This window comes from Stegodyphus dumicola, chromosome 2 (genome assembly GCF_044657685.1).
Source record: "Stegodyphus dumicola isolate Sdum_Otavi_A_Nest chromosome 2, ASM4465768v1".
NCBI lineage: Eukaryota > Metazoa > Arthropoda > Arachnida > Araneae > Eresidae > Stegodyphus > Stegodyphus dumicola.
Window position 1 is genome coordinate 38,233,513 of NC_140769.1, and position 25,307 is coordinate 38,258,819.

Here is a 25,307-nt window from a genome sequence, read left to right on the forward strand (position 1 = left end):
GGTCTTGAAAAAGGGAGAGGTTTTTCATTCTCGACGGGTTTTGACAAACTGAGAGGAATCTGAACAGGCTTCTCCTCATCCCCATCATTATCGAGGAGGATGAGGATAGGCTTTTGGAAAGGTTTTTTCTTTTTCTTCTGAACAGGCTCCTCTTGATGCTCGGGGAGAGGGATGGGGTAGTTGTTCCACCATTCTATTTTTTCTTGTTCGAGGATTTTTTCAAAAGTCGTGGCCTCTTTAAGATGAGACGAAGGAGGAGAGTCCTCGAGAAGAATATAATAGGTATTCTTCCCAGTCTTCTCGATCGAGAGAGGTTCGTGCAAACATTTGTGCAACCATTCACTAAAATGAACGAGAATCCCTTTTGTCTTCTCAAGACGATCCATAATCCTATTCATTTGCGAGACGGTTAGAAAGTGGGACGTGTAAAAATATTTGGCTCGTTTCATTAACAAAATTTGTGCATCCAAAGGTGGAATGTCACGAGCCATCAACACGTTTTCGTCGGATAAAAATTCGTCCCGCATCTTTTGATAACTCCCCACGGTATGATAACCCGCACATTTTGAAAAATCGGAGGCTTTCAAGTAAACGACTCCTTGGATGATATAAAAGGAAAGATCAACATATTAATATTTGAAAGGAATACACGTAGTGAGCCGGGGATACCTCCTCATGATCCACTTGGACAAAAATACGACTTTGGGGCTCTCCCCTTTTATTTATAAAGAGAAAGAGAGTGTGACCTTCCCTTCCCTCCTCCTCCTCTCTCCCTGCTTCCTCTATCTCTGGACGTCCTTGGATTGGAAAGGGTGACTTTGAAAAAAAAAAGAAGGTCATGGTTGGATAATTTTTTGTTTATTAAATTATTACTTTCACTTCCTCATTCCCACACACATTCATCTTTTAAGAAAAGAAAAAGAGGTCATGGAGATAAGATTTCTTGGAAAGAAGAGAGAGAAACAAAAAAAAAACAAATAAAACGGCCGTCATAGAGCCTCTATGTGTGTCTGTGTGTGTCTATATAGATATATAAATAGGCGAGAGTACTGGGCGAGATAATTTCTTTTCCATTGGGAATCATGTCGCTATTAGACGTTTTTCCAACTCAACGGATTTCGAACGGGGAGGATTTGAAGACGCTAAAGCAAATCTCCAACTTGAAAATTTTTTGGCGTGTCATTGTGCGACATTTATTCCGCATTTACCACCTCATCAAGCGATCGTTTCTTTCAACCAAGATGTCGAATCCTCCAACCTGCTCGTTCAGAATATATACAGAAATTTATTCGAATCGCAACAAACGAAAGAGGAATCTCCCTTCTCTTGGTATCGGATGGATCGAGCTTTGAGACGGCCCATTCAAACAGACCGGCGATATACGGATCCGCGCACGAGTTTTCGGTGGAGGAATATTTTTCTCACGAAACGATATTTTACGTTTGGAGTGAGAACGACGGCTGAGGACGAAGTTCGTATTGTTCAAACCACAGCCGCTCCTCTCGCCTATTATGAATCATCGTCCCCCAATCTGAAGGAAAGAAGTTTTAAAGTCAGCGACAGGATGAAATATAAGAAATATATTCTAAGACCTTTTCAAAACTATGTCGTTCCCCCGAAAACGCAATATCTCATCGTCACAACCCAGAAGAGTCTCTTTCTCGTCGATCGGTGCTCGTACTCGCTTTGGAAACAATTGAAAGAGGAGATTTCTTTCCAATCGCCGATGATGTTTCAAGAAAAAGAAGAAGAGAACCCTCCGCCACCTTTACCCATCCCTTCCTTAGATGATAAGAGGAGCTGGACCAAACCGTCGTCATGGCCCGAAACAAAATCGACCCGGCAACGGAATGAAATTGAAGTCATCACAATTGAAGATCAGGAGGAAGAAAAAAAATTACCTCTTAAAAAACGGTCGACTTACCGGAACCTACCTGGCGTGCAAGATCCGCTTCAGAATCCAGAAGCTTCTTCTTCTTCTTCTTCCCCGACTTGTTCAAACAGGCAACCTCTTTTGGACTCCTCACAGACAGAAACTCTTCTAGTATCCTCTTCTTCTTCTTCTTCTCCTCCAACCTGTCCCGACATCGTAGAGGTAGAATGTCAGACGGGTCCACAAGCTTCAAAAAGTCCCGACATCGTAGAGGTAGAATGTCAGCCGGGTCCACAAGTTCCAACAGGTCCAGAAATCATGGAGGCAGAATCACAGCCGGGTTCACAAGTTCCAACGGGTCCAGAAATCGTAGAGGTAGAATTTCAGCCGGGTAAACAAGTTCCAACGGGTCCAGAAATCATGGAGGTAGAATCGCAGCCGGGTCCAGACATCCTAGATCCCTCCACTCATCCCAAAGAGACTCAAAGTGTTTCAAGACAGCCTTGTGAGGATCCAGCCCTTCCCGTATGGAATGATTATATGGACTTACAAATTTTGGTGCAACAGGAAGGAGAAGAAAATAATCATACGGATGGGTGGGTCAAAGACTGTTTAGATCATTTAACCTCGAATGAAATTGAACTGTTATGGAATTGCATTTCTGAAATCACATCGGAAATGGGATAAAAACCAAAACAAAAAAAAAACTTTTTTAATAACAAATTGGAGGAGGGTCATGATGTCAATTAAAAAAAATATTATATAGAGTCCAATCTTGGTGGTTCACTTTAGTTTTCCAGCATGAGGTGATCCACGTTTCCCGAAATATGGATCCCATTCCAAGAGAGATTGTGTAGAGCCTTCACTTCAGTTCTTTTTTTTCCTACCAAGAGGAGAGGGTCCCCAAAGGGCTACCCATGTCCAAAGAGAGAAAGTGTAGAGCGTTCATTTCAGTTTTTTTTCCAAGTTTAGGGGAGGGAGGTCTCAAAATGACACCCCCCATTTTCAAAGAGAGATGGTGTAGAGCGTTCATTTCTGTTTTTTTCCAAAGTTAGGGAGTTTTCAAATGACTACCCATTTCAGAGAAAGAGAGAGAGAGAGAGAGGAAGGTGTAGAGCGTTCATTTCAGTTTTCCAAGGTTAGGATGGTGGTGGAGAATCCTCCAAAATGGTTACTCATCTCAAAGAGAGAGAGAGAGAGAGAGAATGCGTAGAGCGTTCATTTCAGTTTTCCAACATTAGAAGGTCCCAAAATACCTTCTGAATTCAAAGAGAGATCGTGTAGAGCGTTCATTTCCAGTTCTTCAAGATCAGAAGAAGAGGGTCCGCTTTTCAGAGACAGCGAAGTGCAGACTTCAGTTTTCTCCCTCCCCAAGAATAGAGGGTCCCAAAATGGCTTTCCATTTCAAAGAGAGAGGGAGAGGCATTCATTTCCATTCTCCAAGATAGGGTCGTCTGCTTTTTTCCCAAAATGGCTTCCCAATTCAGAGAGAAAGAGAGAGAGAGAGAGAGTGAAAGGGTGTGTAGAGCGGTCATGTTCATTCTCCAAGATAGGGTCGTCAGCGTTTTCTCAAAATGGCATCTCCCCATTCAAAAAGAGATCGTAACCAATTTTTTTCCAGTTTTTTCCAAGATGGGGGGAGAAGAAAACCTAGGATGGAATAACACGACACACAGAGAGAAAGAGGGGAAAAAAACGCCATCTTGTCATTTTCTGATAGGGTACCGGTGTTCGAATACTTTTGTGACCGACTGTACATCCCTCCAAATAATAATCCCAGCCCACAAGAACTGATTCATCTCCTTAATTCTACCATTCTCGGAAGTTATCAACATTATCATTGAAGGCTACAGCTGCAAGCTTCCTACCGGTGCCATATTCCTCGATATCGCGAAAGCTTTTGACAGGCTATGGCATCGCGGCCTTATTTACAAATTAATCACTCTCAATTTTCCAGATCATTTTATTCGCTTAATAGCCTCTTTTCTCAGCAACAGAACATTCAGAATCTCAACTACCAGAGTAAACAAATCTGATGTCCCACAGGGGTCGGCACTTTCGCTGTAACTTTTTAATATATATATATACGCAAGACATCTCTAAAGACTTTTCTGTTCATCTTATACACTCTTTGCCGATGACACCGCCATAGTTACTAAAGCCTGCACAGCAATCGTCGTTAGAAACCAACTCCAAAACTATCTCATAAAACTGGAAAAAGGGCTTACCCTTTGGAGGATTAAAATTAACACTGATAAAACCAAGGCAATAATTTTCCGTAAGGGAAACGTGAAATATCTGGATGCCTTGGATATAATATACCTTGGAGTTACCCTAGATCAAAAACTTAACTTTAGAACCCACTTCCGCTCCGTAGCACAAAAATTTAAAATCACCTCAAATACTAAGCCAAAGAATATCTAAGGAGAAGAAGTAAAGGTTCCCCGGGGCAAATGTGGCTCCGTCAGACCGAAGAGACACATTATGTATATCGCTGAAGCTTATTTTAAAGGGGCAATCCATCCACCCTCCGTACCTCACTGCGCATGTGCGAAATAACATCCAGCATACATGCCGTCGGCCATATTAGCAATCTTTTACCGCTTTGTTCGAAAAGGTTCTTTGTTGTTGTAGTCAGAGGTACTTGGTTCTAGTTATGTTAAATTCTTTAGAAGACTTTTTAAATGTAATGCTGTAAGTGAAATGGTTTTGGCTATTGGGTGCAAACTTTGCTCTTGGTTTTCGTAATGGTCATTCCAAATAATTGTCTAAACGTTTTCATGGTAATTTTTTTTATTGTCGGATAATTATAATGTATTTCAGTGTTTTTAATTTATTTTGGGGTGCTTTTGATTGTCTTTAATTATATTTTCTGTTTAGGTTAGTTATATGCAAATTTTGCTTTTAAAATTTCACTGTAAAATTTATTAACTATGGATTCATAAAAATTTATTACGTATTGTATGGCATGTGCTTTCTCCCCTTTTTAAGTTTACACAATTAAATGTTAAGGGAAAGGAAGGTTAAGGGGGGAAAATAAGGCATATAAAAATATAAAATTTATTCATTTTTTTTAAATTCATTTTGCAATTGAACTTTAGGATATTCCATGCGAAACAATTAAAGATAAGAACATAAAAGATCAACTCCACAATTTATTTCATTTAAATTTTGTCTTCGTAGGGCTCGCAGATTTAAATTGAAAGTAAAAATTGGATAGGATTCCTATAATTCGCCCAAAATTCCAACTAACAGCATTTTGCTCATAAAACTCAGATATGTATGAAAATAAAACATTTTAAATTATTTCGAAGTACCATCTCCTCGGACGGTGCTATCTAAATTTCACCTCTTCTCTTGTGGCTCTTCGGTATAGTGGCGCAGAGGCGAAACAGGTTTACATTGCGTCTATGGAAGCTTTCATTCTTCTCCTTAGAGATTCTTTGACTAAGCGACCTCTTCTTGGTAGAAGAAGAAACTTGTCTACTACAAACAAATTAATTTTATATGGTTCCATATTTCCTCCAGCCGTCCTTTATGCAGCTCCGATCTAGGGACATGCAGCTAAAACCAATATTAAACAATTACAAATTCTGAAAAAATAAAATTTTACGAGAAATTATCAGTGCTCCTTGGTATATTCCAAACACTTACATTCACAGATACCTTCAAATCGAATCTATTCAAGAGTATATTAAACGATTAGCGGCTAGCGGTCAACTTCTTTCATTCAGTACAAACCCACAGTAATAGCTTTATTAGCACTCTCAGACACTCCCCGCATGCCGGTGAAAAACATCGGTACCCTTGTGACATCCTACCCATATAAGAGTTAAAACCTTAATTGACTCATTCACGCTAAATTGACTCTGCGGTCTGTCACCCGCTGCTACATCTTGCAACGACACTGACCTCACCCACCCATTCGCCGCCGCTAGCGCGGACCTGACTCTCTTTTTCCCCATGTCCCACAGCTCCTACTGCACTATTCTTCCTTCTTTTCCTTCCAGTTTGTTATCAGAAGCTGAGTAAAAAGATGTTTCTAGATCTTGACACTCGAGAAGAAAATACGATCTGTGTGTGGAATCTCTTGTCTACGAAACAGAGCCGCTGACCTCGTATCGTTGCAATGCCGGGGTAATGCAAGACACTATTGGAACGTTTGAGAAAGTTCGAACTTCCATGCAGCGAAGTTGTGAGGTCTGCATCACATGAATAGAATAAAAAAACGCAAATTTAAGATCTACTACTTTTTTATTCCTTAAATTAGCAAGAAATAGTTTTTTTGAGTGATCCAAAGAACTACTTCTTTGAATTAGCACTCAGATGCACGTATTCCATAGATGGCGAATGGCAGTAAGTTGGTGGTGGCGTGACATGTATGTATCATAATTTTATAAATATTTGTTTACATTTTGAGATTCGGAATGATCTGTAGATAAAGAAATATTTAGAGTTGATTTATAAATAGATACTTATAGGAAATTTAATACTTTATTTCAAAGAGCACATCGGTATGTACTTCCATATATATTTGTGGCCTATTTTGAAATCTGAGAAAACATAAACAATATGTTATGAGGAACGTAACGTATGCGTTTCTGTATTTATTTATATTTGCTATTTCTTTCGGTTTTGTAGTACATTTACAGATGGGTGCTCGCGTTTTATTTCCTAATTTTGAAAAATATAGGTATGCATTGCTTTGTAATTCACAGAAGACAGTTTTTGAACAGTTACTATTCAAATTTATTGGCAGCATTTTTTGTGCAATTGCTAGGTAAATATATTGGCTGCAGTTAATAGAATAAAACTGCTTCAAGTTATAGATTTATTGGCTGATTTTATGCATGTGATCCTTTGATTAGTAGATTGATAATTTGATTTTGCATTTCCGGATTAAGGTACTACTTCTCGCTTTCCTTAGGAGCTTGCTGAAATCAACATGATTCAGATGCTATTTGACGTGTTTGTTTCTGTTGCTCAAATTTTCTTATTTCAGATCATGGCTTTTTTATGTGTATAAACCAAATTTTTTTTTTTTTACATCGTGTAATAATTCTGTTTTATGAATTTACTCTTTACGGAGACAAAAATTGGAACCTGCCATTTTCTGTTTATAAATACTAAATTCTGTGTTTTCATTCAGAATAATACATCCTGTAGTAAATATCATATTTCAGTGATAAAAAAGTGTCTTTAGATTTGTTGTGAAAGATGGATGAAGAATAAATAGTGCATTAGAATTAAAAATTTGCCAAATTTGTGTTCCCTTTCTGCGATCAGCACCAATTATTCACAATTTTGTTTATCAGTCTCGCTTATTAGATTGAAGTCAAACATAAAGAGCATTTCAAATTTGGTTATTTTATTATTAGATAATGACAGTGTTTGCCGTGTCAAGTTATTCCTTGATGTATTTTGAGGCAAAAACAGATTGCTATGTATGTGGGAAGAAAAGTAATGTATGGGCAAACAAAGAAAATGTGTGTGCCATAGATGCACTCAACTGCTGAATGTTTACATTCACAAAATTTTAAGTGTTACTGTACTTTTTTTTTTTATGTTCGCTTCCAGATATCGGGGAACGTACAGAATCATCCACTTCTTGGTGCGTTTTTAAGAATTGCACAAACTCTGTATCCATGTACACATTGATCTATTTTCGCTTAAAAAAAATCAGAGAATTGCACGAATTTGGCATTGCACACTCTCTTGTACACATCGATGTATTTTCACTTAGGAAATGTCAAAAGAAATTGGATGTCAAAGGAAATTCACAAAAATCCAATTCTTCTTACTCTTGTAAAATGTGCCAAACATAACACACCAAATAAGTGAGCAATTCTGTACTTCACCCCAGATATCTTCACCTGTAAAAACAGTTACTGTCTGGAGTTGTAAAAAAGTTTAAAAATTTTTGATTAATTTTCTTGCTTTTCTGGCCTGTTAATTCACACAGTGTATATAAACTGTTAAGTAATCTTTGGATTATGGTAACTTGGTGAAAATTTGGCGACCAACCCTGCTACAGCAACCTACTAGTTTTTGTTTGGACGCCATTTTGTTTTCACAAAGTAAAGGCATTTTTTTTTTTTTTTACTCAACATTTTTTTCCAACAATCTGCTAGCCGAATTAGGCTTATGCGAGAACTTTTATAGAACAAAAGTGCTTAATCATGACAAAGATTAGGTGCGAAATTGGGAGAAAGTGCAGAATCGCAAACTGCTTGCTGCGTTTTTAAGAATAGCACATACACGGTATCCATGTACACGTCGACCTATTTTCACTTAAAAAAACATTCCAGAATTGCACAAAAATGGCATTGCGCACACTCTTGACTTTATCCATGTACACTGCTAAAGTCCTAGCTAGTAACCTTTATCGCCTTACCAAAATGTCGCCAAACTACCTGTTACCATATTCCAAAGATTAGCCACTGTTAACATACAAAAATTTATATGAACATATTTATATAACATACAGAAGTTTATATGAACTGTTAACATACAAAAACTCAGTATTTAAAAACAATACAAAATATCAAATTGTTTAATTATTATTTGTTTTGAAGCTGAGGATGATAGTGATTTTTAAATCAATTTAAAATGGAATCCTTAAGTTTATTGTATTTTTAACTGATTTACAAATTATTGGCATCTGTTAAATTTTGTTTCGGAAAACAAGATGTTTTTGTATATTTAAAACTTTGAATTTTAAAATTCGAATAATACTATCAGTACCATGTTAAAAGCCTTATTATAATGATCTAATTTTATGATATGGATTCTGGAAACTTTTTTTATATTAGTTTTAACCCTTTGAGAGGTGGTATATAAAATAATTGAAATTTTAGTAAAGTTATGCATGAATTGTAACTTGTGGGCCTTAAGAACACAAAATTGCGACTTAAAAAAAAGTGTAGAGCAAAATTCTGAATTTTTAGAGCCGGTATATATTTTATACCGGTTTTCCTCCAAGACTTTTTTTTCCAGGTACCAAATTGGAATTCTCTGTAATTTTTTAAGCGAAGTGGGTTAGTGTGTATGTGCTGAAAACAACAATAATATCTCACATCATAATGTTTAATCCTTGTATTTCAGATTGTGTTTTAATTTTTTTGATAATGTCTGTCAAATTACAGGGTGAATATTAATAGTTTATCCTTTTTTAGTCCAAAGGGGCTTTGTCCCTGTGGACTATTGTTTTTGTTTTGTGATTTTGCGTCAAATCACTCTGAATGTCTGTTTCACTTTTCAAACTGTTACCACCAAATATTATCGTCCTGTATTATATTTGAAAAAATTAAATAATGAAGAATCTGCATAAATGTATGTATGTTTCTTGTATTGTGATAAAACAACAGTACCTAGAGCCATTGAATTTTGAATCTCGTAATTCTACTGCGAATATGGGCATCTGGAAGCCCAAATTTGGAATTTGTTTTATTATTGATTTCATATTTTGTAAAATGCTAATGAATTTTTGATTAACAAACTCAAGGATTTCAAAGCGAGCATTGGCAACATTCTACAGAAAAAACACTTTTATCTCCACCGCGTGAGATTGTGTATCGGAAATTCTAAAGATATATTCAATTTAAATTATTTTGCGATATTGCTCTTGAACTGAATTTTATGGTTTAAGAGCGAAGAACATGATATTTAATAAATAAAGGTTACACACAAAATGTCAAAAAAAAAAAAAAAAAAAAAAGCCCCTTTAGACATAATTTAAAATCTGAAACCTTTCAGATTTTCGTATTTTTTTTTTTTTTTAAACTTGTTAGTTCACCAACTTGTTCTTTATACAGAACTTAAATGATTTTGTATATGATATACTGCTTTTAAGGGCAGGGGCTGACTAGTATAAGCAGCTGTGCCTAATAGGGTACAGTCCTGAAACTGTAAATCCCCAGGAAAACTTTGCCAATCCTGCAGATGGTACTGATGCTGAAACAACTGAATCATGATGGAGAATGTTGAAGCTAAAGATTCTACACAATATGTGGAGTATCACACCACATATACTTTTACACTGTCTCACAGAAGCATGAGGGAGATCTTTTTTGTTAGTAAAAGTAGCAACTATTTTTTGATCATGCTATGCAATTATAATGGGGTGAAGTGCAGAATCACTTATTTGGCACATTATGTTTGGCACTTTTTACAAGCGTAAAAGAATTGGATTTTTGTCAATTTCCTTTGACTTTTTCAGTGAAAATACATCGATATGTACATGGACAAAGGGATTGCACAATGGCGAATTTGTACAATTCTCTGATTTTTTTTTTTTTTTTTTTTAGTGAAAATAGGTTGATGTGTACATGGATACTGAGTTTGTGCAATTTTTAAAAACGTGCCAAACAGTGGGTGATTCTGCACTTTCCCCCTTATAATGTATATGGCTAATGGCTCATAAAAATGCCTTTTATAAGGTCCATTCCTACTTTTGTTGAAGAAATTTGAATAGGTTATTAAATTAATTAATGAAATCATCTTTTATGTATTAATTATTTAATTTCATATTTAAAAACAGTTTTTTAGTACACTCCTCTAAGAAATAAATAATCAATTAAAAGCAGTAGATTACATACTACACCATTACTGTAGCTAACCCCTCTATTATAATTGAAGAATGATATTTATCTTTTCCTAATGTATAAACATGTGCTACAAATATGGCAATTTGGGGGATGGTGTTCGATTGTGAAAATCTTTTAGAGCTAGGACAATCTGACGATGGCTTTAATTTGTATTCCGTGCTAAACAAACAAATTCTTTCTGTTGGGCACCTGGGCTTGACCCTATCTTAGTGGTACAGTTTTCAAGCAATTATCATAGCATAGTGATCATCATATAGCAATTCTCCAAGATGAACTGTAGCAGTAAATGTTGATAGATTGTATTGGCATATTGGTGTAGGAAATATGGCTTTCTTGTTCACATTGAGAGGTAGTAGGGTAACTAATAATTGAGATGGAAGATCAAATAGAATTTTTTTGTAATTCTAGAATGGCTATAGTCAGATTGGATTGGATTATTCAATTACGGCAAAGCACACGAGGGCTATCTGCCTAAAGGGAGGGATGCCTTCGTGGATCACTGTCTAAGGGAAACTGGCTCGTATACACGTTACACATGGGGAAAACCACGAAATCGGCCATGCAGCCAGCCCGTTCGCGGGGTTCGAACCTCAGACCGAACTACCAGTGTTCAGCGTCTTTACCGCTCGGCCGCTGGTGGGCCCGGCTATAGTCAGAACTGAGTTATTGAAATAGCATTAGAAGCGTATTGGTACAGTGCAAACTTAGTTTACTAGGATGGAGGGATGGAGAGAGTCTCCTTTCTATGAAGAAAAAGAGGGGAGGAAGAATAAAGAAGAAGAATAAGGGGGGAAAAAAGAAAGACTGCCAAATGTTTTGGGGAAGAGAGGAAGTTTTTTTTTTTTTTTTTTTTTTAAACTTGAAAGTAATGAATCAGGTATAGATGCAGACATAGTTTATAATGATGAGTATTACGTGTATCATTATTGTCATCAATTCCATTCTTTTTGGATATTTTGTGTGCATGCTTACATTTTCTTTGAAACTTGATGAAGATCTGATAGGTTTTTATCGTGAAAATAAAGCAGGATTTTCAGTAAAGAATAATGAATAGAAAATATATATTATGTTAATCTAGAATTTTTTATAATTGTCTTGTAAGTTTCCACTTCATTTTTTATAGGTTAGGTTAATTAAAAAAGGGTGCATCATATCTATCATGTCTTTCTCTTGTGGTGGTCTCATAGTAAGAAGTGCTACATCACATTTGACTAGAAAATGTAAGTAATGTTTTCTTTTGTTGCTTCATTGTTTTAGAACTCGTTAAAAATTTTTACTGTTAATGGAAGGTAATAATTTTGTACACATTGCTGAAAAATTTAAAGCAACGAGAGCATATAATTTGATTTTAATCTAAAAGAGTGTTTTCTTTTTACTGTGGCAAGTAGACTGCATGCTGTTATGAAAACTGAAAAAGTAGTTATTATATTGATAGTTGCAGAACTTGTATATTTCGAAGACATAAATATGTTTAGAAAAAAGGGTACAACTCTAATATACGCCCTAATTTCACCAAATGTGGCGATATGTGTTCTGCGCTGGTTTTTAGCGCAATTGCATGTTCTATGGCAACCCTGTTGACGTTGAAAAATCTTTCGCTGGAGCTCGTTGATTCGCCTCTGTGTCTGAGAAGATGGGAGGGAAAGATAAAATGGTAGTTGTTGAATTGAAGTTCGTCAAAAGGAAATATCATTGTGGCTATCCTGTTGAGGGGTAGTGGGTATTTGGAAGTGTGGAAAGAGGGTCTGGGAGATTATTTTTAATGGCAGTGCAGGATACAAGAAGGGATTTGTGATTTTATTTATTTGTGAACCATAGTATAAATTTTCTGGATAGTGTGTCTGGCTGTCATGTAAATACGATAGTGATTACGTGGCGGCATGTTAAAGGCGGTATAAAATTTATATTTCTGCTATTCGAAAACGCATTAATTCATGGTAAGTGCATTTTATTTTATCCTTGTTCTTATTTTGTAGAATGTTATGTTCTTTAGTATGAATTTCTGTCGTTATTGTTGTTTTTTTAAATTACTTGAAATTTATTTTAGTTTATTTTGTTGTTTAGTGTCTAGACTGTGCAATTCGTAGATGTTTTTTAAAGTTGAAACAGAACGTTGTGTACATGGTATTATTTGAAATTTATTGTTGTTACGTTATTTTATTAAAGCGAGGAGTGCGTAGATCGTAGATTCCTTCCTTGCCTAAATTGTGCAATTCGTAGAATTTTTTTAAAGTTTAAATAGGATGCTGTGTACATGGTATTCTTGGAAATTTATTGTTGTTATGTTAATTTATTAAAGCAAGGTGTGCGTAGTTTGTAGATTCGTTCGTTGCCTACATTGTGCCATTCGTAGATGTTTTTTAAGTTAAAACATGTCGCTGTGTACATGGATTCTTGTCAGCTATCTAAATTTTTTGTTTTTGTTTCGGATTTTTAGCTAAATTGTGTGTTCAAAACGTAGCTTTTGCATGTGCGAAAACCGCGTTTTTGGAGACATTTTAGGCTAAAAGTTCGAAATGTAGACAGAAAATTTAGATAGTAATATGGCAGTGTAAAGTTTCTCGCCAAAAATATTTGGCGACTTGAGGGCGCATATCAGAGTAGTTCCAAAAAAAGTTATGGAACTACTCTTACATGCACCCTCAGGTCGCCAAATTTCTCGGCAAAAATGTTTGGCAAGAAACTCCATGTTGCCATATTACTATCTAAATTTTTTGTCTACATTTCGATTTTAAAGAAAATATATCGCTGTGTACATGGATTCTTGTCATATATTTTTGGTTAGAAACTTTATGTTTTTGCTAAATTTTTTGTTTTTGTTTCGGATTTTTAGCTTAAATTGTGTGTTCAAAACATGGTTTTGAATCACATAAATGAACCAAATAAACTAAACTAAATTACAAACAATTCAAAAAACAACAATAACAACAAAAATTCATAGTAAAAAAAACAATGAACATAACATTCTACAAAATAAAATGCACTTACAATAATACATTCCTGAATAAAATTTTGCCAGTCACACGTCTCTGAAAAAAAGTGCCACAAATTTAAAATTTCAAAAGTAATGATAAAAACTGCCTCCTAATTTAACTTACTACACCAAAACCACAATCCAAATCCTAAACTCCGCTGAACCATTTGACTGCAAATCCACACAAGAATTATCAGAAATGCCTTTCTTCATCCCAGTTCTCATAGCAGCTCCGCATTTCGCACTCTGTTGTAAAAGTCACACAGAATTTCCAAAAATACACTTCAATCCTCATAAACACACCCATGAACAAAAGACGTATTAACAACTCCAACATCATACCTTTTAATACTAAATTTACTTTCCACACAATCTAAATTACGCGACTGAAATCTTCCCATTACATCTATTATTGCAACATAGGCCATTTCAAAACATGCACGATACGAACGAGCAATTAAACCACTCCAGGAAAAGATTTTTCAATGTCAACAGGGTTGCCATGCAACACGCAATCGTGCCGAAAACCGGCACAGAACACATATCGCCACATTTGGTGAAATTAAGGCGCATATAAGAGTAGAGCCAAACATATTTTCCATTAAAACTATACCACTTGCGGCCTTTTTTTTTTTTTTTTTTTTTTTCTGTTATACTTCCGAGAATGAATTGTTGCTAGATTGGTTTGGCTGTGTATTTTGCTCTGACATCTGTGACAAGTTTTTTTGGGGGAGAGGGGGTACTTTTCCATCTTGCCGGCGCAAATCTCGCCAAGCAGACTTTATTGGCGACAACACACAGTAAACACATGAAGAAATATTAACAAATGTTAATTTTAAGATTTTTTTACTTTAGAGGTATAAAAGTTCTAGTATCATTTACATTTTTTTTTTCCGAATTTGACAGAATCTTCCTCTGATCTGTGCAAATCCCAAATTTTCGTTGTTTTTTCACCCATTTTTGATGTATTAGGGGAAAGACATGGCTGGTAAAAAATGGCTGTGATTTTTTTGAAAATGTGGCAGTAAAAGGTTATCACCTGGGATATACTGTTTGGCGTCAGATGTATCATTTTTGCTGACTTTATCGCCTGTGCTGTCGAATTTTTTTAATTCCAGTGGATTTTACAATTTTGAATTTTCCTAGATATAAAGAAGTGTTTATCCTTTTTTCACGAATAAAGAAATGTTCTCTACAAAAAAATATTCTGCTTGTAACCACCTTATGAAATTGTAATGGAACTCAAAGTCAAAATATTTATGCAGCTTTTGATCATGCAGGGAAGAGAAAAAGGTGTCAGATCATAAATACTTCATTAAGGATTCCTTTCATTATTGCTGTACAATTTATTTAGTTAATAGTGTCGGGCATTAACATCTGCTGAGTTTTGCAAACCAAAGTTTGCTTCAAATAAATTCAAATACAATTGTTGATTAGAATAATTATAATAGAGAGGTATGTACTGATATCTTATTATGTCAACCTAATGTTAAAATCAATTGATGCTACAAAATTGTGTGAAATTGATGAATATGATGTTATTAAATAAGTAAAAATCTGTATGTATGTATGCTTCTTACATATTGCAAAATTGGTGGTACATAGAGCCACTAAATTTGAATGCATACTAGTTTCACTTTATCATGTGCACCTCGAAGCCCAGATTTTAAATTTGTTTTATTTTTTTAAAAAATGTATGCCTATTTAATTCTGTAACAAAGTTTAAAAGTAGTGAAATCCACTGCTCAAAATGAAAAATTTTTTCTTCCATGCTCTTGGGTGTTGCCATTTAGTAAAGTATAAAATATTTGTCTTTCAGATTTAATCAAGAAACTAAGTTATATAAAAGCAGTGTGTTCTCATGGCTATAAATAGGATACTGTTATTTTCAACGTGCCAGTATGTTGCCATTCAGCAAAGTATTAAGATAAAACATTTAATCTGTATGTTACTGATTAAGAAACAAAGTAGTTTGAAAGCAACAGATGCAGTTCTTAATAAAATAGTATTTTGTTAAATGATTGTTGGCATTTGAAGTAAGGAGACTTCTTTAGAACACTAAGTTGTGAAATTTGTAAAAAAATATCTTTATCATTAAGTACAAGGTGTCTGAAATGGAACTATCATGCTACCAGATTAGAACCATCATTTACTTCCAGTTCTGTTGCAAAAAGTCAGCTACAGAATGTCACCAAATCATGCTGTATCATATGACACTGTGAAGGTTTGTTCAAAAACAAGGTTCGAAAGTTCAAAAGCAAGGACTATGACATTTAAGAAACAGAGTGCTCTTGCTGACCTACTGATGTTGATGAGACCCGCTTGTGAGAACTTACGGAAGAAGATCAGTATGTAACCACTTGAGAGCTTGTTAAGGAGTTAGACGTTAGTACCATGTCCATTAGTTGCACAATGCATAGCATAAACTTTATGCACAAGTTCAATGACTGGGTGCCGCAAAGAGCTGCCTCAGAGGCACATGACAGACGTGTTCGGCCTGCACTAATCTGCTCGAAAATCAACGCAAGGACAAAATTCTGGACCGGATTGTCACTTATGATCAAAAGTGGATTTTTCAACAACACAGGCTTAAAAGGGGGTTGGTCTGCACCCGCTGAGCCCGTCGGCAGCATCGCAAAGTGCAATTTGACTAATAGAAAGATTATGCTTTGTATCTGGTGGGATTGCCATGGTACTATCCACAAAGAGTACGTGGAAAAAGATAGAAACCCTCTATGGTAAGATGTACAGTGAGATGCTAGTCTGTGTTGATGCTGCTGTAATGAAAAGATGGCGAATGGAGTTTAAATTGGAAATAAAAACAAATGTCCTGATATGAATAAAAGGTGCTGTATGCCCATGTTAAACTGATGCCCACAATGCTTTTGTGTATGGACAAAAAAATTCAATGCATTTGCAAGAAAGTGTATCTACTTTCATTGAAGGGCATCAGTTTATTTCATATTTTGGGGAGATCTTACAGCACCCTCATTTCTTTAAGTACTGTATAAATACTAGACAAGCGATATCCCCTAAAAAAATGGTTAGAACATTTTCAGTAAAAAATAAAAAAAGTAAGTCACTCTTAACTTGAGATAGAAAATCTTAAAAGCATTTCTTTCTCCCCTAAAATGGCATTTAAATATTCCTGGAGGCTTCTAGCAGGTCTAAGTTTCGTTGGTTGACTGTGTATGGTTCTCTCTTTTTAGCAGTTGTTGCAGTTACAGGATCTACATATCTTGATAATCTTGACAGTTCCCTCCCCCACGAGTAGAATGGAACTCTGTGTCATAATCCAATAGTTGTATATTTGTAAGTGATTAATCTTGTCAGACACTTTTCCGGCACTTGATTGTAAATAGAAGAATCATGGGCAGCACACTTATTCAGTTTAATGGCATTTAATTCTTTTTTTTTTTTGGCTGGAATTTCACTAAGTCTAATGTGAACACTGATAGAGTAATTTGTAATGAAGCTAAACATGAAAATCCTGTTAACAGTGCAATTCAAATAATACCTCAGATGCTGGGAAATATGATACAAGAAATAAGTTGTTAGTTTGAGTTTTATGAAATATTGATGGTTTCTTTTTCCCCCATTGATCTTTCCCTGGGGTGATCTCCGAGAGCCGAAGTAAGACGAATGCCCGGTGTCCCAATTAAGCCTTGGGGGCATAAGAGAGAGTTCAGTTTAAACATCTGCGTTGTGGGATTGAGACTGTAGTGGTGTAGCAAGATGAGTGGTTATAATTTCTTTTTGAGGAATTCTGTGAACAATGGAATGTGAACATTCTGTGAACAATGTGGCCCTCATGCATAATAAGGAGGTTGATCACGGTTGTCACCTTAATTGCAGGAAAGATTAAGAAAACTAGATTGTGGCAATTGATAACTAAATACCACTAATTCTTTGTAGTACTTGTTTTAGAAAACAAAAATAATTTTCATATTTTGAATTGTTTTTATAATTAAAAAAAAGAAAAGTACGGCTATTTATAAGGAAGGAACATTTTGAATGTACATTAACAAAGAAAAAGTCACCATGGAACAACATTTTCAGATTCCCTTTCAATCTTGTCTCAAAGTATTATTCTATTCTGTTGTTGATGCTGAGTATTATAGGTCTTCCACTGCTTGCTACATTTTGTCTAGATGCTGAGTTAGATTTCCTTAAGTCTAATAAGTATCAGTTACCTGATTCAATAAATTGTATTTTTAAATTTAATAGCAACGGAGATCTATTATGAAAATTAAATAAAATGCTACAGAAAAGGTACCTTTGTCATGTTAGAAATATCATTTAACTATCAAATATTAAGATGAAATCAAGTATCTTTCTTTCTACACCTTTTTGGTGTATTTTTGTTATTTTTTAATTTGCAAAATGTTTACTTTTCTCTAAATTCCTTTTTTTGTGCGCTAAAAATGATATTTTTAATAGTTTTTCCATCAGGTTATAATGCTAGAGAGCCCTTTCTTGTGTGTTTACGTGTTTCTTTTAAAGAAATAATATGGAACATATAGCAGTACAATTACAGTAGCCCTTGGACTGTAGTGCTAGTTGATTATTTTGCATGCATTAATTTCTGCTTGCTGTCCTGGGAAGAATTTTCTCATTTGATTCTAAATGTTTTTAGTACCACATTGTCAGGAAGTAGAGATTTTTTGGGAGGTGGTGGGGAGTAGTGCTTCTATATATAACATAGTTTGGATGCCTCTACCAAGGTTTTTCTTCCCTTAATTTCGTATTATGATGCAGTGATTCTCAACTGGTGATATGCGTACCACTGGTGGTACACATAAGAAAAATAGGTGGTACGCAAAGAAACAAAGTATTTTTAACTATTCAAAAATTAAATACCCCAACATCCTGTTTAAATTTTTTCTCCAAGACTCGTAAATTTATGCGATATGAGCTTTGTTCAAGTTCAGTAGCAGCTCATAGAATTTAGCAAGCTAATCCATTTTTATTTTCACATTTTTTTTAGCCATAGACATAACAAAATTTGTCATTTATAAGGTTTTTAAAAGGAGCAATAGAAATGGATGTTGTATTTAATACAGTCAAAAGTCGTTAATTCGGACACCCATAATCCGGACCTCAAAGCTACAAACTTTCTTGACGCATGCGCGTAAGACCTTTACGGCTGCGAATACGCGTGTGCGCATGCGCATAATACGTTTACGTATGCGCGTTTAATGTATAACAGACGGTATAAGCTAAGCTAAAATTATCGAATTCAGTTAATGTTGCAGAATGTGTTGTTCCTTAATCTTCGAAATGGATCCGGCTTATTATTTTTTGCAGACTGTTAGAGCAATTTTATAAAAGTAAGCTTGAACTTATGATTATGTCAAATAGAATTTCCAATACAGTAAACTCTCGCTATAACGATACCCAATGCAACAATAACTCCCTCTACTACAATAATGTTTTGTGGTCCCGGTGATTTTGCATATAAACTAATGTTAATCTCCCCTCAGTATTGCTATATTCTCTAGAACAATAAATCTCTGTAAAACGATTTTTTCAATCTAAATTTCAGTATTATTTTCTCCCTTTATAATAATATTTTGATTTTCAAATGCTTTTTTTTTTTTCATTTTCTTTTGTTATTTTTCCGTCTATTAAGACTCATTGTGGATATTCAACTTATCCCTGAATAAATAGCTATTGTTCAGATTTCAAAACAGATGAAGACCACCCTTTTGGAAATTGGAGTGGGTGAAGGGGGTGAAGTGTAAATGTATGCCTAGTCTCATTTCCCAGTAAGCTTTGGAATTCTGATAAGGTTTAAGGACATCTAGACCCGTCTGGTCACCTTGTCACAGAACAAGTGCCATTTGTTAGAGGAACAGGGGGAGATGGAGGCGGGGTGTTGTTAAGTGACGTACTGAAAAGTGAGTTCAAAGGTTGTTTTATAGTCTTTAACGATTTTGAGGTCTACGCGAAACATTTGGTTTAAACTTTTCTTTCTTTCACGCGAAATTGTTCCTTAAGATGGCAGGGCGAAAGCAACTTTTCGAGCTATCTTTTTGAGATAAACTGAACGTTATCAATGATATTGATGAGGGAATGAAGCAGATTGATGCAGCTAAGAAACATGGATTATCGCTATTTCCAGTTGCAACGTTCCTAAAGAAGAGAAAGCAAATCGAAGATGCTGTAACTTCAAATGAAATTAACCTAGAGCGAAAACGACTGAAAGTTGCGACAAATGAAAACATTGATGCTGCTGTTTTAAAATGGTTTCAAGAGATGAGAGCAACAAATGTCCCAATAAATGGACCTTTATTATGTGCAAAAGCACGGAAATTTGCAGCAATGCTAGGGAACGAACCTTTCAAAGCTAGCAATGGTTGGTTAATGCGTTTTCGAGATCGTCATGGAATAACTTTCCAAGAAGTTCACGGAGAGAAAAAGTCAGCCCTGATAAACGATGCAAATGAATGGCGGCAAAACAAGATGAAAGAAATCTTAGAAAAGTATGCTCCAGAAGACATTTATAATGCAGATGAAGCTGGGCTGTTTTTCCAACTCCTACCTGATTGAACATTGGCATTCAAGGGTGAAAAGTGTTATGGAGGGAAGAAATCAAAGCAGAGACTGACTGTTCTTCTATGTACAAATAGCACAGGAATGCATAGAATACAACCTTTCGTCATTGGTAAATCATTGAAGCCAAGGTGCTTTAAGAACGTGAAAAGTCTTCCCGTGGAGTATAAAGCAAATAAGAAGGCTTGGATGACGTCTAAATTTTTTTCCGAATGGTTACAGATGTTAGACAATGAAATGAAGAAGAGAAAGAAAAAAATCATTTTGTTGATAGATAACTGCGGTGCTCACACGTCATTTCCAAAGCTACAAAATATCGAAATCGCTTTTTTCCCTGCCAATTGCACTTCAATTTTACAGCCTCTTGATATGGGCATAATTAAGTGCTTCAAAGGATATTACAGAAAACGGTTGGTTGACTCCATACTTGTAAACTTTGAAAATAAAGTAGAAGACCCTTTCAAAGCTGTAAATGTCAAGGAAGCGTGTGACAATATTGCTGGAAGTTGGTAGGAAGTAACAGAAAAAACCATTTGGAATTGCTGGAAAAAGGCCTGTCTTTGTGTTATGGAAGATAAGAAATCTGATAATGATGAAATTCCATAGACAATGATCTCTCAGATGATCAAGAATGTGTTTTGCACATCAAAAAATCCGTATCCCAACTTGAGGAAACAAGCGGTAAAAAGTTTGGAATTAGTATAGAAGACTATTTAACAGCAGATGATGATATTATGGTTTTCGCAGGAGTTACTGATGAAGATATTCTCTCTGAAATTACTGATGAGATAGGAAACAATGATGAAGATGATGATGATATTGATGATGATGATAATACAGGTCCATCACAGTCCTTATTGTCATCCCAGGAAACTCTTCAATCTGTGAATTCTCTACGGACATTTTTTTCAAGCCTTCCGTCGACAAAGGAACATTTTCGTGCACTAGACTCAATGCATACAGTATTGGTGAACTTAACAGTTAAAAAAAAATCAATAAACAAACAAAAATATTGGATTATTTACAATAAAAAGTGTTTTCAGGTATGTGAATATTTCTGTGCTTATTTTCTGAATTTATCTTATTTATTTATTTTTTTAGTATTTAAACCACTATTATTAGTATTTTACAAATTAATTTCTTCTAAATATAGACTTAAAAGTAGTATGTTATGCACCTTAAACTAATAATAAAAAAAAACTCTTATTAAATGCTCAAAATATGTGGGCCCTTGATATAACAATATGCCTCTCTACAACAATATATTTATTTGGTCCCTAAAATATTGTTGTAACGAGGTTTCACTGTATATATTTACTAATATGTAAAGGATCTACAAAGCGAAAGTATGTTTCGAAGTCCATTAAACAAAAAGTGGAATTGCTGCAAAAAATGGATAAAGGCACATCTCTAACCATTCCGAAATCTGTTTTGATAAACAGATTTCGGAATGGTTAGAGATGGGGGGGGGGAACGCCGCGGCGCGCAATTAATTGGAAGTTGATCTGTCAGCACTATCCATATCTCCAGGGCAGATGTTTTTATTTTATTTGGCTTATAATTTCTTACTAAATGTAATATTTCATCTCGATGTACTCCGTCTTTGATATGATTTAAATCAAATTCCTCCTCATTATAATTCGCTTCCGATAGTGAAGAAAGTGACACAGAGGTTATTGAAAACGAAAAAATGTCGTTTGACAAATTAGTTGGTATTCTCGACACAGCAATTATAGGACTTGAACAGCGGAAGGTTTAATCCTAGTATCCGGTGCACACGGGATTTGGCTGCTTTTGGTGACTTTATGAAGAGCTGTAAAAACGGGACATATATGATGAGTAGTAAACGGGTCATTCAGAGAATATATATAGTTATATATAGTATATATTATGTATATACACACATAGTATGTAGTGTATAGTATGATCATTTTTGGTGTTGGCGATAATTTTCAAAATTGCGCCAAGGCACCGTATACTAGGATTTTACCCAGCGGAACTTTGTAACTGAAGAAGAAATTATGTCTGATTATAGAATTAAAGAGAAAGTATTATCACATAAAACGAAGCAACTTAAACAACTTACATTGAAAGAAATGTTTAATGAAGTAAAGAAATAAATATTTAGCTTTTTTTTTTTTTTTTTTTTTTTTTTTTGTAAATTTTGATAATCTTTAGATTATAATTGTTCTTTATTTCATAAATTATGGTTTCATAGTTTTAATTTTATGATTTCTGCATGCCATCTTACCAGATTTAAACTGATGATCTATAATCTGGAGAAATCGATAATCTGGAATTGCCGAAGTCTCGACGAGTCCGGATTAATGACTTTTAACTGTAGTAAATAGAAATAAGTTCCTATAAAAAGATATAAGTATCTCATTAATTTTTTTAGAATTGATAGATTTATTAGCATGTCTGCATTTTATGTCACCGCTATTTCTGGGCTCGTATTGCTCTATTTTCAATGAGAATAATTTTTTACATCGATTTGCTGTCTCTAACAAGTATTTTGTCTTCCTATTGCTTTGTATTCCTTACTTTTATACAAGATTCAAGAATATCGTTATTTGTTTTTGAAGAACTCGTAACATATTGTGCATTTAAATATTTGTGAAAAAATAATAAAACACACCTAAGTTTTCAAAATGGAAAAATTGCTAGGATTGACTTAGCAGAAAAGGTATGATTCATATTTGATGGATCCAGGATAATCTATTAGCATTAAGAATATTGAAAAGAAAAGAAAAATTGATTATCGAAAATATAATGAAAGTTATTTATCATTTGGGTTTACTTAGAATGGGGATGAAATGGACCCTCAACCTTAGTGTGTTGTTTATGGTGAACTGTTATCCAATTAAAATACGAAGCCATTGTTTCTTAAAAGACATTGAATCTAAGCATGCCAATTTAAAGGATAAACCTGAAGAATATTTATTGGAGTTCAAAAATAGTAAACAAGTAATGAACAGTTTTGTTATATCAAGTGAAAAAGCTTTGGAAGCTAGTTACCTAGTAAGCCTAAAAATTGCCAATACAGGGCAGACTCTCACTATTGGAGAAAACTTTATATTACCTGCAGCTAAAGATATTGTTTTAACATTATTCAGTGGAAAAGCAGCTAATGAACTGAATAATATTCTGTCATCAAATGATTCAGTCGATTAATACATGAAATGGCAAATTCCATAAAAGAGACATTTATACAAAAAAAAAAAAAAAAAAAGAAAAAAAAAGGCAAATTCCATAAAAGAGACACTTATTCAAAAAATAAAACACTGTGAGTATTTCACATTGGAATTGGATGAAGGTACTGATGTTATGAGTTTTGTTTAATTATTACAGTACACTCACGATTATCCGCGGAATTGGGTGGCGCGGCCATCGGGGATAACAAAAATCACGGATAATCCGAAAAAATCTAAAAATGGGTACAGCAAAAGAAAAAACAGTCATTCCAATTTTGAAAAATTGTTTTACGTACAATAAAACGTAAAATAAACAGCAGGAAATGTTTAACTAACGCTTAATATTTTAGTATATCATTCAAAACTAACCTAAAATGCATTTTGTTAATGAAAACAGAAAAGTGCTTTGTACTTACGAGAGGCGTCAAGGATACACAGAAAAATTAATACATATGTACTGTTTTAATACTATAATGTATTACGTAATTACAAAAGCATAACTGTAAAACTTTACACCTTTTTGAAGAAATCAGTCATTTGTGTTTGCTTATTGCTTTGGAAGCATTTTCTCTTGATCCGAGATTGCATTTTTCGTAGCATAAATTTCTCGGCCAGCTCCGCGTCGTCTTGTTCTTCCAAATGGCTCAGCAGTCTGTCGACTTGTTGCAAAGCCGCTTCATGAGTCTTCCGCATCTGCACAGTGTGCTCTTTTTCGCCTTAACTTTGCTGTCCTTCATTCTCAGTCTCTCCCCTTGCTTTCTTCACAATTTCGTCATCTGTCAAGCGTTCGAAGCCAGGTTCGTTGACGTCACACTCCAACCACTCGTTAATGTTTTCAGCATCGACGTTCTTACCACCCGGAACTGTTTTCACCATATCAGCAAGAGTTCCCGATGGCGTGTCTACATCTTCATTCTCTTCTTCACAACTGAAAGGGGTTAGGTTGTTGTTGGCTTCAACATTAGGCATGAGTTTTCTCCATGATTTTATGAGGATTGATGGTTTCACTGAGTTCCATGCAGATGCAATTTTGTAGATGCTGTCCAAGATTGTGTAGTGTTTACAAAACTCTTTTAGATCATAACCTTCTTCAATTTTGGTCATTAGCAGCTAGGTTCAGTATGTTTTCTTCATTGTTGCAATGACTCCTTGGTCCATGGGTTGGATTAGCGCAGTAACGTTTGGGGGGAAAATTTTGCAAAAATTTGTCCATCAGAAGACTTTAGCATGCTTGTTTCTGAAAAGGTGCGTTGTCAATCAATAGCACAGCTTTTTCAGGCAGATTTTCCGATTTAAGTGTGATGTTTACGCACTTGAAGAACAAAGATTTTTTCGAAACATTCTTGAAAAATGTTTCTGCTCATCCATCCATTTTTTTTTTTTTTTTTTTTTTTTTTTTTGGTTAAAGTAATCAACCAACGGGCAAATTTTCTATCCTTGTGCCTTTGAAAGATCTCGATTTTTTTTACTTTTCAGTGACAACAAATTTAAGTTTGTGTCCACCGCTAGCGTTATTGCAAGACATGATAGTGATCCTTTCCTTGCTGCTTTTATGACCTGCCGCTTTACTTTCACTTTCAAATGCTATATTACGAGTGGGAAGACATTTCCACAAACATCCCGATTCGCCGGCATTGTAAATTTGTTCAAAAGAAAGCTCCTCTTTTAAAACAAAATTCTTCAAATTCATGGTGGAAATCGTCGTCTGCTTGTTGGTCACCACTAAGTTTCTCCCCATGAAGTCCAATTTCACGAATTCCATGTCGCTGCTTAAAACGAGTTAACCAGCCAGAAGACGCATCAAAATTTCCTTTCAACCCTAAGAAGTCAAAAAAGGTTCTTGCCTTCGCCGCAATGATAGGACCATCTACATTAGTACCCTCTTTTCTAACTTGAGCTAACCACTCTGTCAGTGCCGTTCTAGCTCATCAAAGGTAGAACCCTTCATAGTTTTTCACGTTTTCATTGCGGAAGCACTGTCCGACATTGATGCAAAGTTCACCAGTTTGTCTTTTTGCTTTAGAATGTCACTCACTGTTGTTTCCGTGATTTCGTAATCCAATTCCATCTGCTGCCTTGTAATGCCGTTTGCTGCTTTGGAAATT

General features: G+C 35.1%; 1 protein-coding gene across 6 annotated transcripts in view; it reads left to right on the plus strand.

The window, feature by feature from the left end:
- The first annotated feature begins 6,208 nt into the window (after positions 1 to 6,208).
- Positions 6,209 to 25,307, plus strand: part of ClpX (Caseinolytic protease chaperone subunit) — a 67,427-nt gene continuing 48,328 nt past the window's right edge. For 5 of the 6 annotated variants that reach the window (XR_015039407.1, XR_015039406.1, XM_035351264.1 and 2 more), the window contains exons 1-2: positions 6,252 to 6,387; positions 11,603 to 11,699. Coding sequence is in view for 4 of the 6 variants with exons in the window: in XM_035351264.1 (XP_035207155.1) it covers positions 11,639 to 11,699 (61 nt within the window). In the remaining 2 variants the exon portion in view is untranslated. Of the gene's footprint in view, positions 6,388 to 11,602; positions 11,700 to 25,307 lie in introns of all 6 variants that reach the window. The other variant, XM_035351255.2, reaches the window with a different exon arrangement.